The following is a 19,178-nucleotide window of genomic DNA, read 5'->3' on the forward strand; positions in this document are numbered from 1 at the left end:
ATTGTCAGCATCCTTCACAGGCTATTTGCTGAATATTTGCTAATATTTGAAATTTTGTTCCTGCCATCTGTGTTCACTGAAATAGTTGCAGCAATATTGGATATTTTTTCCCTTCTGCTGCTTGTTACAATTCTTGTGGCAGAGGTGAGCATCCTTGCAGGAGGGTCATGGGGACAGCTCACAAGAAGGCTTCTGAGCCTGTACTGGCTGTACCAGTATTATCTGCAGTAATGTTGACAGCAGAGGTACCTCAGCTCCTCAGCAGTTGAGACCTGGCACGTTGGGTAATGTGATGGGGAGAAGTTTTGGTGAAAGGCTAACATGAAAATGTGGGGTTTTAAGAGCTTTAAGAGCCTTTTTTAAACACAGGATGCATCTATGCTCTGCAGCTTCGCAGACTTTTTTCCCATGCCTGATGCAGCTGGTTGGAGGAGCCGGATTGTGTCTGGGAATGATGGAGCAGGAGAGAATTACGGAATAATTTGGGTTTGAAGGGACCTCCTGGAGGTTGTCTGATCCAGCTCCTGGTCTGAGCAGGGCTAACTTCAAAGACAGAGCAGTTGTGCAGGGTCTTGTCTGGTCAAGTTCTGAAAACTCCGGGAAGGAGACTGCACAGCCTGGGCATTAGTTCTTGTGCTTGACACACAATTTCCCTGTGAAATTCAGTTTTACTAATGCATGCTTGTGCATCAAGCTACTTGGCTTGCAGAATGTCTTTGCCAAGTTGATGTGCCATCCTGCTTGCTTTTTTTTTTTTTTATTTGGAAATGTGTTGTGAGAAGGTATTTTGCTGGCAACACAAGAAATGTGCCAACAGGGGTGCTTTGAAAAGCTTTTAATGAAGCAGACACTCCGCATTTTCCTACTCCTGATCTCTCTTTTCACTGTTTTGTTGATGTCTTCATTTAGATCTATCAGAAGAGAAATGGCAACCTGTCACTGGGAACATCTTTTTAATTATAGTGTGAAATATCCAGTGCTCATTCTTTTGAAAGCTCCAAATAATATATTATTAAATTAAGACTTGCATCATTAGAAATATTAATTGTTGCATAAAATTTTAATAATCACCAAAAAACCCCACCCACCTGCTCTTGTGTGCTACCCTCCAGATCAAAACCAAACCAGATGCTGACGGCCAGGAACACAACGGTATATTACAAAGACCATCTACTGTATTTATTAGGTGCTGAGTTTTAAAGATAAATAAATGCAGAGGTATTGTTACATTTTTACTGTGACGGTCTGTACAGTGCCTATGTTGTACTGAAAAAAAAAAAGGAGGATTCTGCTTTCCTGTGAAATGTTGCTGACAGCCAGGAAGATTTTAAGGTAGCATTAGGAAAGGTACGGCTGAAACGGCAAACTAGAGCACAAATGTTGCAGTAAAGTTAGGTTAATGAAGGAACATGAATAGTCAATTAAGTGTACACTGCATGTTTTTGTTACATAAAGCGTGATAAAAAGCAGTAAAATTCTGTTTCTTTCCTCTTCATATTTAATGACCTCTCATAGCAAACATTATATTAGCGTGAGTTTAAAATGTCCATAACGTTTTTGTAAAAAAGAGAATACTTGTTTAAGCTCTGTTTCTATATTGTAAACTATGGCTGTAGCCCATGCAGTCTACAATTGATCTATGGATTTAAATGAGATGGGATTTCTGGTTCACTTAAACTGATGCACTTACGTGGAGGTGGGAGGTGAAGTTCCTCATTACTGACACCTTTGAATTTTGTCTGGTCACTTTTTTGTGGGCCTTGTTAACTTCATTTTTATGTTGACAGAGCAGAGACGCTGAGGATTTATGCCATCATTCCTTGGATACTTTTAATTCAGCATAAATAAGTGCTTCCTCTGAGCACAGCTGTCCCTTCCTGCCTCCCTCCCTCCACATTCCACTGTTTTTGCCTGTGCCCCTGCTGCCCGCTTTGCTAGCGATCATGTTTGTATGGCTCCCCAGGGACCTGGTGGAGGGAAATAATCTGGGTTAAAATGAATTGGTGTTTAATGAGACAGTTTGATGCTATCAGTCCTTCAGCTTGGTTCAGGACGTGGCTTCACAGACACGCGTGGAAGCACAAAGCAGAAGGGTGGTGCGGATGGGAAGGTGAAGCAGGAGGCGTAGGGAGGACACCACCTGCTTGTCAGCAGCCTCCTTTTACAGTACTTTATTCTAGTTGTGGAAATGCATCAGCAGCAGCAAAGTGGCCGTCTCCTTTTTTCCTAAGAAAGATAAAGTTTCTCTAACCCAGGCATCCCTGTCTGCCAATTCACCACTCCTCCCTTTCTCCCGAACTGAGTTGGCTTCCATGTCAGGGTGCTGCAGCCTTATTTGAGGCACAGGATACAGACAGAGGAGGTTCAGGCCTGAGTTGGTGCCTTCCTGAAGCTGGATTTATCCAGGGCTTTTCTGCCATGGTAGGACTGGGAAGAGGGAGGAGAGCAACCACCCAGTCCTGCCATGTTGCCTTCTGTGATACTCTTTTCTACTCTTAACTTCTTTTGGGTAAAGAAAAGGCCATTGCAAACAAAATCCGCTTTTGCACACTAAATTATGCTCCTTGTTAAGCTATGGAGACTTCCAAAATGGCTGGCTTATGCCAGATTAACTAAAAAAGAATTTTGTTTGAAGCATAACCCCATTCAGCCATATTTAGTTTGGTAAGGTACTGGAAGATACAGAAGTATTTCTAAACCTATTGCTTTCCTGACTGTTGTAATCTCAGAAATAAGTCTTTAAACATAAAGAGCGCTGCTTTTCTTTATAAAAAGCAACCCTTTTCTTCACAGATCCCTTTTTCTTTTTTTGGGGGTGGTGAGAACGAACCATGAGTTGTTATTTCACAAAAGGGAAAACCACTTGTTCAGATTCATTGCATGTTCTTTTTATACAGACAACAGGTGAGAAGACACTTTTCTGTTTCCTTTCACTAATGACCCATCTGGGTTTCACCAGAAAGAGACCAGGCTCACCTGGGAACCCTGCATTGCAAGCTCTGCTGAATCCAGATTTATCTTTTTACAGCTTTTGACCTTTTTATGCTACACCTAAGTATATGAGGTTTAAGATGATCAGGGGAAGATCTTTCCCTTATAAAGAAGATCCTTTATAAGGACTTTTATATTTAATCTTAAATGAATATTAATGGGGAGAACTGTTCCATTGGTTGTTCTTTGTTACCCATGAATTCTGACAGCAGGTTTCAAGAGGAGCAGTGGGGGGAGGTAGTTTGTTATGAATATTATTTGGCAAAAAGTCAGGCCTATTCTATGGTTTCATATGAATGATATCTGCTGAAAGTCAGCTAGCTTCCCAACCAACTCTGCTTGCTGTGCCTTAGCAACCACAAGGAAAAATCTGCTGCCACATGGAAACGGATTGGGATTCATGACAACACTCCCTATATCCAGCCGCCCTCAAACAGCGGTAGCATTTCAGCTAGTAAGCACAGCACCCATGTCTTATTTCTGCTTAAAACTCCTGTAATTTAGACAGCAGCAAGCGATGACAAATACAAAAAATTCAAAGGCAGCAAGGTGATAAGCTAAATTGTTCAGTAATTTTCTCTCCCTTCCCCCATGCCTTGCCTGGCATGAGCAAGGTCTGGGAATAAATGAGTATTTACTCCTGCAGAAATTGCTGCCTTCTTGTGTTGCAGGTTGAGGAGGGTGTGTCGGGCAGGTACAGCCCAGCTTTGTTCCAGGATTCATGTTCAGATCAGTGCTGGAGTGGAAACTCTCTAATTACTATAGCTGCTGGCTTTTACCAACTCTGGCAAATCTTTTTGAAGGAAAAACGCACAGGGTTCCATCAGTTGTAACAGTTGCAGTAGTTTCTATTGCTGTTATGGCATTATCATTGTCATGGTTCCTAATGAGAGAAAGAAATCTGTCTAGGAAAAAAAATATAATTACTTTTTGATTTGTGCGTGGAGTGGGAGAGAAGCTGGAGGGAAATTAAGTAAATACCCCTGGTGGATTTTTTTTTTTTTTAATTTTTCCTGAGCCGCAGTGTGGTTAGAGTTGAATGATTAGTAAAGAGAGAAAAGCACAAACAGGTGATTGTTTTTGAGAGTGAATTTCGATTCAGCTTTATCTGTGATCGTTTTCCATACGCTGCCTCTCATGGTTAGAACATGAGAAGTTTCCAGCACAAATACTTGTGAAAGTGTATTTTAGGCTTGGATGCTTAAATGCTTGTTGGAAATCTGTCTGAATATATAATTTCCTTTGTGGTCACATTAGCCAATTTAGGATTCAGGTGTTGAGTAGTTGCAGAAATCCCCCTGTCAGTGAATAGAAACAATCTCATTACCAGGTATCTGTGCTACACCATGTGCATTTCAAAATGAGATATTTTTTTTTCAGGCTATTTATATTTAGGGAATAAATATAGATAGATATTTATATTGCACCTGATAGAGTGCAACACTGAAGCGTTTGCTTAATTTTAAATATACTGAGTAATCCAATTAGGAATGCACAAGCGCTATACTGAATTCATTAGGGACATAGCGGTAGTGCCCTGCAACTATGAACAATTGTTTTCTTATTTTGAACACAAAATAGTTCCTAGAACTGCTCAGCAGTGTGGAGTTGAGCATGGGCATGTTTGCAAATTAAGCCCTGATCAAACAGACAAATATTGATTAGTGCGTTGTAAACTGAAAACAGATAAAGTTTGATTGTGCATTGCAAACTCTTATTGTGGCATTATGCTTAGTTTTTGGTAATGCAACCAGTTAAAAACGTCGTTATTTGAAAAACCTGAAGTGGGAGCTTAAAGAATTTGCTGGGGGGGAAGAGCCCGAATTCTGTCTTTTTTCTTTTAGTTTTAATAGAAATCCCGCTGTAAAAGATTTAGAAAAAGAAATAATCTTGATTAACAAAAAAAATTCTTCCCTATTTTTGTCAAAGATTATTTTTTTCTTTCTAACTGCACAGCAATATCAGAAGACCTTAGAAGAAAGGCAAAACACTTGTGTCCCCTATTTGAAATGATTATTTTCCTACAATTTCTATGGCCTCTTCTGTAGCGTTACAGCATGACTTCTAGTGCAGACAGGTTGCTGGCTGCTACCACTGTACTAAATCCCAGCTGAGGAAAGCACTTCAACTGGAACTCCAAGCACTCTTGCTTTGTTTCTTTCTGAGCATGATGGTGATTAAATTGCTAGCAGATGTATGGAGCATTGCTGATGCTACCGCAACTGCAGTGCTGGCAATGGCAGAAATATCAGCAGTTGTTGGAACAGCTTGGGCAGGAGGCAAAGCACAAGCAACTTGTAGGCAAGTCATCCTCTGAAGTTGAGATGAGGCCAAAGCAAAATCCCAGATCTAAAAATGAGGAGAAAATTCAAATGTCTCTCTAAAAGGTGTGACTGAAAGCATGCTCTACAGTACCTTTAGCCCTTGGTTAGAACATAAACCAGGTTGTAGTAAATGTATAGGGACTTGCTATATTGGAGCTGAGTAAGAACTAAGCATCTTACAGTAAGATACAGCTTGATTTTTCCAATGAAGACCAAAATGTGCCTTCATTAGACATTTTACTTGTGTAGTATGTCATGGGGGAGTTCCATTCCAAACTTCTCAAAAATCAGTTTGTGCTCATATTTTAATATATTACCATCAATATCTTTGCATGCTTAGCTTTAAATAATGGCAGAGATTCTCAACTTGTTAAAAATAATTGTCCAGTTGAAGCAATACTAATTTAAACCCAGATATAGACCTTGCATAGTAGTATCAGTCGTTGAATTAGCTACTGCTTTTAGAAATCTAGCTGGAATATTTGATTCTTTGGCTAATAATTCCATGAGCTGGTCATATGGATTGTAAAGAAGTTTTTTTGTTGTGGTTGTTTTAAATGACTTGCTGGTCACTTTATTCTAATTCTTCTGTTCTTTTAACACAATTGCTCTACTCCCTGCATTTCTATTGGTTTAAATACATACCACAGCAAACTCCTTTATGATTTTTCCCAATTGCAGACTAAATTACTGGTGGTTTATTCAGATTTGGATCCTACCAGTCCTATTCCAGAACCTTCTGGGCCACCTGTCCCAACTGTCCTCTCCTGTCACATGCAAGTTGTGTCCCCAAGCTAGGATGCCATCCCTGTGCCACGTTGCTGATCGCAGAGCCCAAGGCACCAGCTCCCTGCCTGTTTTTTTTTCCTGCATCCCCAGCAGGGAAGCTGAAGCCAGCTATGCACACCTACTCATGTACAATGGGAGAGCCCTCCTGGAGGACACCCAGTGCTCTGGATCTGTTCCACGTATGGTCTTCTGTCCTAGGATCATATGTGCTGCCACATCCTCATCTCTTCCCTAAAACGTGGCTTGGCAAAGCTTCTCTTCCAGCTGGTGAAGGGGGACACTGAGGTGGCGGTGCCTGGAAAGCGGCACTTGGCGTGGGCAGCAATAGCTGTTCCAAGATAGTTTTCATGAGAAATGAGTTGTTTGCCTGATGGCTAATGAATTTACTTTAAAAGAACATTTTGGCTCATTCTAAGAGTTATTTGCAAATGTATTTTGAATTGGGGGTGTGTGTGTCAAAATAATTTTGGAGGAGCAGCCCGTATTTACCAAATACCTTCAGTGAGGAGTGGTGCTTTTCCCACACAGCAGCCCGAATGTTGGGGTTGTCAAAGCCTGGACGCCCGACCCACTCCCTCTTCTTCCTCTCTCTGGAAGAGGACTGCCCAGTTTGTCCCCAACAGCCAGAGTCGAGTCTGCTGAACAGAGGCGTGCTCAGTAGCACAAGACTAAGGGATTTTGTGCTAGGTAAATATTTATTGAGACAAGTTTAAAAAAAAAAAAAAAGGAAGGAAAAGAAAAGAGAATCTAGCTTGGTAGCTAGGACATAGACTCCTAAAATTTGATATGAATCTCAGCCTAACTGCAGTGAGTGTTTCAACATTACACAGGCTGCACTAGCATCAACAGGAAAGATAATTTTTTTTTCTATTCTAGAATGCCACTTCCACTTTTTTTATTTTCTCCTATGCAATTGCCATTTTCTTATATTTGTAGAAGTTTCCTTTGTGTAGGTTCCTGCATAGCAGGCTAAATGTACTCTCCTGGGCTCTCCATTGTTTTATGCTATCCAAGCTGATATGGTTTCAGGCTGCCACCAACAGAAGCTGTTGTCCTGTCTTCCCTTCTCTCATTTCAGGGCTGTGAATTGCTTCTTTCTCCCCTGCACCAGAGCTAGCACTGTGTGGTTTGAAGATAAACTAGAAGATCATTTTTTTTTTTTCTTCCACTAGTTTTCAGCCTCAGTCACCTTTTGCAGACTTCTTGGAATTCCTTCCTAATATCTAATCTAAATCTACCCTCTTTCAGTTTAAAACCATTACTCCTCATCCTATCACTACATTCCCTGATAAAGAGTTCCTCCCCATCTTTCCTGTAGGCCCTCTTTATGTACTGGAAGGCTGCTCTAAGGTCTCCTCTGAGCCTTCTCTTCTCCAGGCTGAATGACTCCAACTCTCACAGCCTGTTGTCATAGGGGAGGAACTCCAGCCCTTGATCATCTTCGTTGCCCTCCTCTGGACCCACTCGAGCAGGTCCACATCTTTCTTATGCCGGAGGCCCCAGAGATGGATTCAGTACCCCAGGTGGGGTCTCACCAGAGCTGAGCAGAGGGGGAGAATCGCCTCCCTCATCCTGCTGGCCACACTTGATTTGATGCAGCCCAGGGTGCAATTGGCTGTTTGCACTGTGCCAGCTCATATTCAGTTTTTCATCCACCAGTACCCCCAAGTCCTTCTATGCAGGGCTGCTGTCAGTCCACTCATCACCCAGCCTGTATCTATGTTTGGGATTGCCCTGACCCAGGTGCAGGACTTTACACTTGGCCTTGTTGAACTTCATGAGGTTTGCATGGGCCCACCTCTCAAGCCTGTCAAGATCCTTCTGAGTGGCATCCCGTTCTTCTAGAGTATCAGTTATACCACTCAGGTTGGTGTCGTCTGCAAACTTACTGAGGGTGCACTCAATCCGATTTGTCCATGTCCCCGACAAAGATGATAAATAATACTGGTCCCAGACCCCTGAGGAATGCCACTTGTCACTGGTCTCCACCTGGACATCAAGCTGTTGACTTTAACTCTTTGACTGCGACCATCCAGCCAATTCCTTATCCACTGAGTGATCTATCTGTCAAATCCATGTGCCTCCATTTTAGACACAAGGACGTGTGTGGGACAGTATGAAATGCTTTGTACAAGTCCAGCTAAATGACATCAGTCGCTCATCCCTTATCCACCAATGCTATAATCTCATTGTAGAAGGCCACCAAATTTGTCCTTTTTGTTGAGTTTGGTCTTATGCTGTCATGTAACTGTACCCTGCGGTAGCAGTATTTTCTCTGGCTGAGGCTTAGCCATCTTCTGAATGGTGGGGACCGGGCCAGTATAATGTGAGGGGCTGCAGTTCCCACCAGTATTGCTGGAATTAGCTCACTGATGATAATGTTGTTATTGCCAGCCTGGGAGTGGAGCGGGGAGGGGGAAAATCAATGTATGAGCTTTGACCATGCTGCTGCAGTGAGTGAGGCTTGCTGAATGAAAGACTTGGACAGAAACCAAGTGAAGTGGTGGTATGTAGGGCTGCTGCAGAATTGAGGTGTTAGTGGCATGCCAGCTAGGAGGAGTAAGTAGGATCTGAGGCAATGTTGCACTCTTATGGCATCTTTGTTGGGTATAGAAGAGGGGAATTAAGCTTTTATGTTACAGTATTTCCATATGGAGCTAGTGTTACCCATGAAACTACACTAACATTTGTGATGAGCGTGGAAGTACCCTACACCCAGGAAGTACAGCGTTAGATGCTTCTGTGGTTCCTTGTCATTTCCGTTTCTAAAAATACAGTAACAAGAATATAAGGGGGGGAAAAAGCAGGTGGCATTACTGAAATATGGGTTCTGTAATTCTTACAGGGTATGAAGGGTGATTTTTTTTTTTTTTTATGATTACAATATACCAACTGTGCATTGGATCCTTCCCAAAGTCAAGGAATTAATTATGCTGCCTACAAGTTGGAATATGTGAGGGAGCACCACACAGTCCTCCCATTGTGCTGCCAGTGCACCTGCACAACATCTTCTGTTCTGCTTCCAGACTTCTTTTAGGCAATGTTTATTTTTGCCTTGTGTGGCTTGTAGTAAGGCAGAAGTTGCTGGTAAGCATCGGAGTAGACAACGTCTTGTCTTTTAACACTGGCAAGATATGGAAGTATCATGGTGACTAAAGGTGGGGTAACCTGACTCTTGTAGAGGTGTTTATCCTGTCTCTGTTTGCCTTCCAGAGTTCTTGTTCATTATTTATTTTATAACTAGATCCCCAATCTTTATTTAGCAGCGATAAGGTTTTGGCATTTGCATTTCTCTGCTGTGAAGAGTTATGTGTCATTTTCCTTTCTACCTCCTCAAATATGAATCCTCTCTAATTTCATGAGTGATCGGTTATTCTCATGTTACATAAAACAGAGCACAGAAAGTCTGTCTTTTCTCTGTGCCATTTCATTGTTTTGTGTAATTGCATTACGTCTCCTGTAATCTCTTCTTTGTAAGGTAAATAGTCACAGTCTTTTCTGTCTCTTCTCATATTAAAATTTATCCAAATCCTTTATTATTCCTGCTACTATTATTGTCTGATTGCCCTTTAACACTGGAGGATCCAATTTTTGATATGCTGTCACCAGTGCAGCATGTGGCACAGCAGAGATAATGCTGATCTACATTACAGCAATGTACTTGCCTCCCTGCTAAACACCATTTTATTCCTCATTTATCCTAATATTTTTTTAACTATGGTTAAGAATTTAATTTAGAAGAGTGGTCTTCCTTGAGAAGTGTTCTGTGACCTTGAGGTGTCTTTATTGAATTGATAAAGTTTGCTTTAAGAGGTCTTAGAGCATGTGTAATTACATTTTCTCCCTCTAACACAAGCTGCTTTTAATGTTGAGCTCATCATGATACTGTCTTTTCACCTAACTTTTTTTAGGTCTATCTTGAAATTCTTCACTGTCATATCTGGTCTCTCCTCACCCAAATAATTGTGTGTTTTCTACAGACTTTGCCACCTCATTGTTCATCTTTTCCAGATCAAGAATAAATATAGTAAGCAGCACAGATGTGAAAAAAAAATTGTTTGGAGACTTTAGTTAGACTACTCAGATGATTTGATAAATTCTTTTAGTTTTGTTCTGTTTTGTTTGGTTGTTTTTTTTTTTAAACAAAAGCTCTACCAAATTCTCTTACAGACCCTGTCCAGAAGAATTTCAAATCCATATTTGGAAGCTCCTTCGAACAAGGTACTTGTCAAGCTTCTTTTTTAATTCCATGTCATTAAACAACATATTAAGAATCTTTTTGCTTTAGTTCAACCTGTTAATCATTGCTCTGAAAATACTTGTGAATGTGGCCTGCAGTTAAATCCAGTTAACAAGTTATAATTTATGTGTGTTAGAAATTGTCTACTTCTGTTACTGAATTTGTAAACTGAATTGTTGTGAATTCTGATGTCCACGTGCTTCCCAACCATTGAAATGATTGAAACTGTTCAGCTTGCTTTTGCAATATTTGAGAGCTGTTTTTGCATCTCACAAGACTTTCCTGTCTCAGGACTATTTTATGTTCCTTGACAGATTCCTAAACATAGGAAACAAGCAAACAAAAAAAGGTGAAACCACAGCATTGTTTTTCTTTCAAGTTAGTTATTCGTGTTACTGATGTGTTTTGTTGGGACAGTGAGGAAAGATCACAACAGAAGCCTGAGTTAAATTCATCAGTAACAAGTGGTATACGGAGTCCAGGTGGAACATGGTTTTATGGAAAATGGAGTCGGGTCTTGTTTTGATAGACATATCTGCAGCCTTGAGGTGCAAAGTAGAAATCAGGTGTGGGGGAAGTCAGAGGGGTGTTCGTTCTGAGAGACCACATCCTTCTGGCAAGGTATGGATGAAACGACCTGTAGCTATCATAGGATTACCTCCAAAGTTTCTAAACAAAAAGAAAAAAAAAAAAAGCCTATGAAATGGTGTTTCCATGTGTATGTTAGACTTGTATTAAATTATTAAACCCAAATACATATGGAATAATGCTTAATTTTAATGGTATTTGTGCAGTTTTGCAATGGTTAATATAGCCTTTTTGCTTTGCTAGGATAACACTTGTTTTCATTTGAACTTGTCTGTTGTTCAAAGGTAAAGCTGACAGTAAAACCTCTGCTTTTCTATGGCAGCAAATGTAAAAGTAGTCCAGCTCATGGGGGCATCTGCAACCCAGGATACAACTGGGTATGGCAGAAGTTGGGGTGCATTTCCTATGAGGCTTTGACTGCTTGCTTGTCATTTAGCTGGGGGGAAGGCATTGCTCAGAGGGAGGGAGCGGACAGTGGCAAGGCAATTTACTAGAGCAGGAGTAAATCCCTGTTTGTCACAGTTTTCAATTTCTCTTTTCATTCAGATTTATGGAGAAAGTTCTTCCTGTGCTGGGAGAGCTCTCAGGAATATTTTTACTCTACAAGCATCTGACCTGATTAAAGACAGGGTATACCTTACTGGCATTTGCAGGTAACCTGAGATCATTCATTTTAATCAACTGGACGGGCTTTATTTGCATTTGTCTCTGGCCTGATTTGACAAGAGAGTAAATCCTGAGAGTGAGATTTTGTGTGTTACTAAGAATAGAAAATATTAATTAAAAAAAAAATCTTTAAAATCTCATGTATTTTAATATCTTTCCTTATGTTACTTTGTCAGTTGTCAGAAAGCAGCGGTGGCCGGATTGTATGTCTGTTAATTTAATTGCTTATGATTTCATATACAATGTGATTGTCTGTTATTTTGTTGAAAAGAAAGAGTATTAAATTCAGCCCTGGTCTGGAGTTATAAAAGAGATTAATTGGATTCCTAAGATTTAGTTACACAGTGATTTTTGCATGTAATTTGTGGAATATTTTTGTAATGAAGCGATTTGCTATTTGTGTTGCATTACAGCATAAATACTTCCTCCTATCTTCAATTATGCCAGAATGTGCAGATCTCTATTATAGCACTATTCATTCGTATCCGTATTTAAGAAAAAGCCACAAGTTCTTTTTTTTTTTTTAAGATTTAAAAAGATAAGTTTACCAATAATGTGAAAGATGAAGTCCATCCTAGAGCAGCGCTCAAGATCTTACACATATATTGTGTAGCTGCATTGCTTATGCCTATGCTCAGAAAGGAAATAAAATCCTGAGGCTAAAAGCTGGATTTTATTTAGCTCTTGTACATCTTTGGATGACTGTCTGTGTGCAGCACAAGCTGATAAAAATATTATGTATTGTAAAATGTGCCACATGAGTTAGGTATGTAAGGGAACTTACTCATCTAACAGGAGTTCCCTTGTTGTAACTAGTGTCGTCCCTTGACACTTGCCAGAATAATTTCTTCCCTTGAAATGAATAAGATTACAAAAATTAGTGATTGAGACAAAGGGTTTGCCCTGCTGAACAAAAGGATTCACTTTTAATAGCTTAAAAAATAGCTCTTTATTATAAAAGAGCATTTTTAACATTCCTGTAGTGCAAGAAATGATGTCTTGCTTATTTTCAGGAGGAGCTGTGTTGGATCGGAACTGGTAGACTGGCTTTTGGAGCAGTGCCCTTTTGTTAAGTGCAGATCTACAGCAGTTGGAGTGTGGCAGCTCCTCCTGGATATGGGCATTATATTATCAGGTCAGTTGTGATAGTACTACTAGTGTGAGGAAGGCTATCAGTTTCTTCTGCATAGCATAAGATGCATGTTTTTGATGGGAGGGGAAGGAGGGAAAGAAAAAAAATGCAGACTGATCCATTTTTCTTGACAGATGTTTATTTTACTATCTCTTTGGTAGGGTCGCCTCCGTGACCTTTCATTTCATAAATACCAAAGATGAATCTCTCTTTTTTTAGGCAATTCCTTCCTTTTGCTTTTGCAAATGTAATTGCCTGTTGCCAAGTTGCAGACAGCGTGCGTGTCTTTTCCAGCCTATTTTTTTTCTTCTGAAGCTCTTTTAGGTTTTTCACAAGACAGCAGCTGCTTAGTCAGTGCAGATCGTGGCTTTGCCAGATGTCTTCTCTAGCTGTTAGTGATTTTTCCCTTCCTCTCTCTGTTTTTCATAGTTTTAGATTACAACAGACAGAGAGGATTCAGATCCTTGAGATGGTGGTGATGCCAGGTTCTATCTGGCTGTCCTCACCTTCCCCACCAAATTCAGGGGTTTGGTCCAGCTAATGTGGTTGGCAATAATAACACTGGTAACCAACCTCTGGAAATCTGATGGACTTTACTTTGTAGCTCAGACTACTTGGGTAGCTCAACTCGGAGCGTACCCCGCCCTGGGGTTTGTGCTAGACACTTAACTTTCCCCCTTGTGAAAAGGTGAGGCATTATGGAAGGCTTCTGCTTATGTACACTGACAGTATACCTAAAGGTTTTTTTCTGCTCCAGTTGCACTGACAGTATGTCTGATCATGCAGCCTCAACAAGGGCTGAATGACTCTTTTGGCTTTGGACCTCATCCTTGGATGCCAGTTCAATCCTGGTTATTCCAGGGAAGATGACAGCTGTTGTACTGGCACATCATTTTACCCAGGTCTAGACTACAAATCCAGTAGCTCTGAACTTGAGGAGAAGCTGGGATTAGAATGGGATGCATCCCCATTATTGAAATTTGCTTACTAGTGCCTGGCCATTAGTGAGAACAGATTAGAAGTTAATAGAAGTCAAGGCTCAGAAATCTGATAAGTGGAAGGTTTTTATCCCCTAATTCTGAACAGATTCCAGAATTGATTAAATACTCAGCAGTCTTAATGCTTGAATTTCAGGAGCCTGGAGATCTTCAAATTGAGGGTTTGGGGTTGTCCTGTTTAGGTGCACTGAGTTAATATGAGAGGGCAGGATTGCTTCTATGCTGAGTTTGTGAGCCTTTTGCCCTGTGTGGTGGTGCAACTCAGCATTAGTCAGGTGCAATACAGAATGTGGTGGGGAGACAGAACCTTTACATGGTGAAGGTTTAAAGTCTATCTAATGTTGTTTTTTTCTAACAGTGGACAGACAACTCTATTTTCGAGACACTTATGCTTTCTACCAGTTCTCAGCGGATGAATGTACTTACCTTTTCTGTGAATTTGAGAAAGAAGAAGGATGGAAGAATGGAGTAAAGCTTCTGCTTCAACTACTGCCATTGTCTCCTCCCAGGATTGACATGTGTAATCTGTAAGTGTGCGTATACAGCTGTTTGAAACTTCTGCTCACTCCTTTGTAAGTGGGTGGCTTATAATGACACTGTTTCCACCCAAATCACTGTGCAAATGAGCCAGCTTTCTTTTCAGGGTTGACAAGCTTTGTAGAGGTGGGCTTTTCATCTGACAAAGTCAGCGTGGGTAGATAATGGAAGGCACTCGACTTGGGGTTTTTGTTGTATTGTAGTTCTTATGCACTAGCTTGCTGACTCTGGTGACTCTGGCTTGCTATGCTACCTGAGCAAATGGCTTTATTATTTTTTTGGTCTCCTCTTACATTTGGAGGTTTGGAATGAATTTGGCAGCAGGCGCGGTGTCGCGGTGTGGAGCTAATTGACTAGCAGATCAGATGCCCTTGTGCTGTGTCAGGATCAGCTATCAGATGGATAGAGAGGATGGGTAGAAATGTCGTGGCTTCAGTCTTCAGATTTTAGTTTGCTACTTACTGCATGTTTGCCAGAGCTCTGTAGTCTCATGTTATTATTCCTTTTTCAGAATATGCCTTTTAAGAGTTTTGCTTCCTATATGTGTCCTCTTTCACCTGACTACTGGATGTTATCATACCCTCTGCACTGATACAGCTGTGCTCTAAACGTTGCCTATTGAGAGCAGCTAGAAGAAAACCATAGTTATTTGTGGCACAGTGAGAAGCTAAAATATAGGAAAAAGGTGTCAGTGAGAGGTCTGGAGGCTCGTGACCCCTCGTGCCTTAGCAAATCTGCAGGAGCTGGCCTGGACAGACAAGTTGGGTTAAATCCTTTCATTGTCCTTAGCATGATGAGTCCTCAAACCTGATACTTACATTGTGGAGAACTATTACTCTGCAGTACTAGGATTTATTCTCTTTGGTGTCAAAGACAAAACTTTCTTCTATAATTACTTTCCTTCTCTACATATTAGATTTCAAAACCACTTTCTCTCAAATAAATGACCAATGGAAGTATTTTAAAGGAGCACAAAGCAAAAAGTCCCTCTAAGTTGTCTCAAGCCCAGCTTCTTAAATTCAGACACGTTGAGCTGGTAGACAAAGATCTCAGTAATTTCTCTACATGGCTCAGGGCAGAAACTTGATTCCTTCCCCTGTTGCTGACTGCCCTCGCCAACTAGAAATTGGGAGTTCTGAAGTGGGGATTCCCTTGAAAATGCATTTATTTGGTCAGCCTGAGTGAGCGTAGCCAGGTGACAAGGACCCCAAACTAGCTAGAGCAGGGGACTGAATGTGATCATCTAAGCAGATTATTTATGTGAGAGAACACCTTTGAATATTTTTGCAAATAAGAAATACTTGTCTTCTAGCCTACTCTGGTGCTAAGCAGTTTGGCTATCCCTTAGTATCAGGGTGGTTTCATCTTGATTTCAGTGGGAATTGGGGTTTTCCTCATTATCTCTGCAAATCAGGCCACTTTTCATGGTTCATGACTACTTGAACAAAGGCTTTGAATCAAAAGCAGATAGGTCATATTGATGTGTTACGTGAAGGAGGCTGGGTAGGAAAATGGATTGAAGACTTCTTAGGTTCAAGTTAAAAATGCGTCCTGCATGCTAACCTTGGCCGGAGAGTGCCACTATTTTACAGTCTGCTTTGCGGTTTTATCATTCCAGTGCAACTGTCACTTCTAGCGGAGGATGATCCCTGTCATATGAATGGAACGATTATTCATTAATGTACATTTCCAGCTCCTTCCTGCTCACATTATTCAAATTTTAGTTGAAGCTGGATTCCTTTTGGGAATATTGTCACTGAAGAATTATTTTCTGGAGGTTTTACCTGTCAGATTGTGAGGGTGCTTTTTGAAAAAAAAAATATATTGAAGGAATCAAATTTTAAATAATGGTATATGCTCGAGGGATTGTGATATTAAAGGGAAAGGAGGCTTTTCCAGGTTCAAAATTCTCCATGCTTGATGCAAATAATACACTGCTAAAACACAATCTGAAAGGGAACAGATGTGATGAGGTGTTTGTTAAAGTTATCTGACCAGGTTAATTAAACCCATATATTCTTTTTCATGAAGAAAGGGGGCAATTCTAAAAAGTCTTCCCTGCAGTGAGTGTTTCTTTTCTTAAATATATAAGCTCTTTTGCATACCATTAGAATCATAGTCTTTCTTGTAATTTAATATTTTTATGTTTATTTTTCTTAGTTTTTCTCATAGTTTGCATTAATTCTGTACGTACACCAGGTTAAAGTCTTACCTTATGAATTAGATTCCTTGCTTTTGATGAAATCAGAAGCAACTGCCTACTTGTCCGATGTTGCCTTCTGCTGCATGTCTCCTGGTGGTCCCAGGAGCCAGATGGGCTCTGTCTCCTCCGCAGATGGTGGGCAGCAGCCTTGCACTTGCCTGGACTTCTGGGTCCATCAGTGGGTCTCTATGGAGCACCATGGATCTGCTCTCCCAGAAGAAGTCAGTAGACCTGAGCAGACAGAACAGCTCTGGGGACCTTCTTCTGCAGTTCTTGGGGAAAACCCTATTAAATAAATGTGGCCCAGTCTCGACTTGCTGTACAGATTTTTTGATGGCTTGTATTTGTTTCTGGTCAGTATTAGCAGTGTTTCCAAATAACACCATAGTAAGTTCTACACAGAACACTATCTTCAGAAGCCTGAGCTGTGCTTACGGCTCCTGAATAAATGCTTCCTGCTGCATTTTGACCTTGGCAAATTCCCTACATTAAACATAACATTGGTGGGAGTCTATCATGGAAAACAAGATGGAACATGGCAGGTTTTTAGCAGCTCACACTAAATTGAAGGTGTATGTTATGTGTATTCCACAGGACCGAGCCCCTGTAAATGTTGTCCAATGGGATGGGACTGATGCAGAGGCCTCTTGGGGTCATTAAACACACTATGTTAATCACAACCAATTCTACCTGAATAGAAAAGAAGTGAATATTGCAATAGCCTGGGAACAAAAGATCTGTATTGAAAGCTGTGCCATGGACTTCCTTACAGCCTTGAGCAATCATTTAGGCTCTCATCCAATGCCTCCTGAATTGTTTTCCAGTGACTGCAATGGCTTTGTATCAGGTGTTTAATCTTTGTGTGATTCTATTTCCTTCTTTATAAATGGGGGTGATTATAACAACATCTAATTCCCAGAACCACTGGGTAGATTCAGTGAACATTTCAAGAATGCATTGGGTACCTTAGACTATTGAACTGTATCCCATAATATTTTTTTAATTACTTGAAAAGATATTAACGGGTTTTTTTTTCTTTATCTCATGTTGCTTGTTATTTTCTTCTCAGAAGCGTTACACTATGTTCTGTATCTTCTGTCCTGAAATAATTTACATTTTATTAATTTCAGAAAAGTAACCATTCTTAAAAGTAATTTGTTTTGAATGCAAATAGCCAGGGTGGGATATTCATTTAGTTACTGCTTTATGGAGTCCCTGGGAAGCTTTTGTAAAAATCAAGCAGCTCTCAGGTATCCATGGGTCTTCTATTGGCATTGTAGGTGGATTGTAAAGCCAGCGTAGAGACATATGTAATGGCTCTACATTGGCCAGCTGAGGTCCAGGCCGAGGGCCATGGATGTATCATATTCTTTCCTCCCTCAGTGGGTTGGGAAGCACTGTAGTTGCTTTCATGTGGTGTACAGTAATAATTATGCTGGACCTGACTTGCCTGCATGCAGATCGAGGGCAAGCATCCCTGCATCTCGCTCTGCTTAACACACTGCTGACCCCGTGGACCACAGAGCTGCATAAGCGTTAGGCGTGTTTGCCTGGGCTTTGTAGCTCCTGTTTGGTACCAGCCCTACTCGGTCTTAGCTGACCCCTTTTGAAAAAAATAAGGTGATATCTGTCCTGAATCGGTTCCTCAGTATCCATTATGTCTTACTTTTTTTCCATTAGCCTGGGTATCATACTCTTCCTTTCTGATTCTGGAGAGCTGACTATAATTTTTAGTATATTGTTGGTTTCAGGAGTACTTGATGCTCATATGCAGATGAATACCGGGAATATTTTAAAATAGAAGATGAAGTGATAAAGGTCCAAGATGGAAATAGCTATGCTATATGCTGTTCTGGCTTTATTGATTGCATCTGTGGCTGTGTCTACCAAGCTGCTATCTTTTGTCTCCAGTTTAGAAGAATCAGGTCCTAGCCTGGTTCTGAGAGATCAGATGTGTAGGGAAACGTAGACATCTAAAATGGTCAATCATTTTAACCTCATTCCAAATTATAAAGAGAAAGACTCAGTAAATCAGTCTTTGTAAATGAAACTACATTCATTTGTTTCTTTTGGGCTGTTTATAACACATAAAACGTTAAATCACATTTTTCTTTGAATAGGAAAGGCAGTTGTGAAAATAATTGCGATTTCTAATATGAATTACCATTTTGGTTTGAAATTGCTTGCCCCAGGATGAATGCATGTGTCATTCCGTGCTTTCTGACCCTAATTTTTTAATCAGGGAAAGAAATTTTTGGACATGGGATGTAGAATCACAATATACCAGCTGCATATTCCAGACATGTTGTCAGCTCTCTCCCTAAACACATTAAGGTATATGAGCAATTAAATAATTTTGTCAAAGACAGAAGCTTCTAATAATACCTGGGATTTATGTTTATTACAGCAGCTGGAGTTTTGCGTATCTGCTCGGTTTGCTGGCATGCCACACTTCTTCAATACCATGAAAAGTAAAGATCTCAAGGGAATTTTCTTGTTTTTCCTCTCATAGTAATAACCCTATTATATTGGTATCTTTCTTCTGATTATCAATAAACCTGCCAGAAGGCTTGCAGATGTTTTGGTTATGGGAATTAGACTGTTTTAAAGAAAAACACAGTCCCAACCCACGCTGTCCACAGCAGCTTTTGCGTGGCGTTTTCCACATGGGCCAGACTTCTGTGACAGTTACCAGAAGGGTTCTTCCTGC

At 40.6% G+C, this 19,178-nt stretch overlaps 1 protein-coding gene across 2 annotated transcripts in view; it reads left to right on the top strand.

The window, feature by feature from the left end:
* The window catches only part of RAPGEF5 (Rap guanine nucleotide exchange factor 5), a 161,196-nt gene that overhangs the window by 18,842 nt on the left and 123,176 nt on the right, over window positions 1-19,178 (top strand). For both annotated transcript variants that reach the window (XM_064444448.1, XM_064444449.1), the window contains exons 2-5: window positions 10,275-10,325; window positions 11,479-11,585; window positions 12,612-12,733; window positions 14,087-14,255. In XM_064444448.1, coding sequence (XP_064300518.1) covers window positions 10,275-10,325; window positions 11,479-11,585; window positions 12,612-12,733; window positions 14,087-14,255 — 449 coding nt within the window. The remainder of the gene's footprint in view (window positions 1-10,274; window positions 10,326-11,478; window positions 11,586-12,611; window positions 12,734-14,086; window positions 14,256-19,178) is intronic.

This window comes from Phalacrocorax carbo, chromosome 2, assembly GCF_963921805.1.
Source record: "Phalacrocorax carbo chromosome 2, bPhaCar2.1, whole genome shotgun sequence".
Classification (NCBI taxonomy): domain Eukaryota; kingdom Metazoa; phylum Chordata; class Aves; order Suliformes; family Phalacrocoracidae; genus Phalacrocorax; species Phalacrocorax carbo.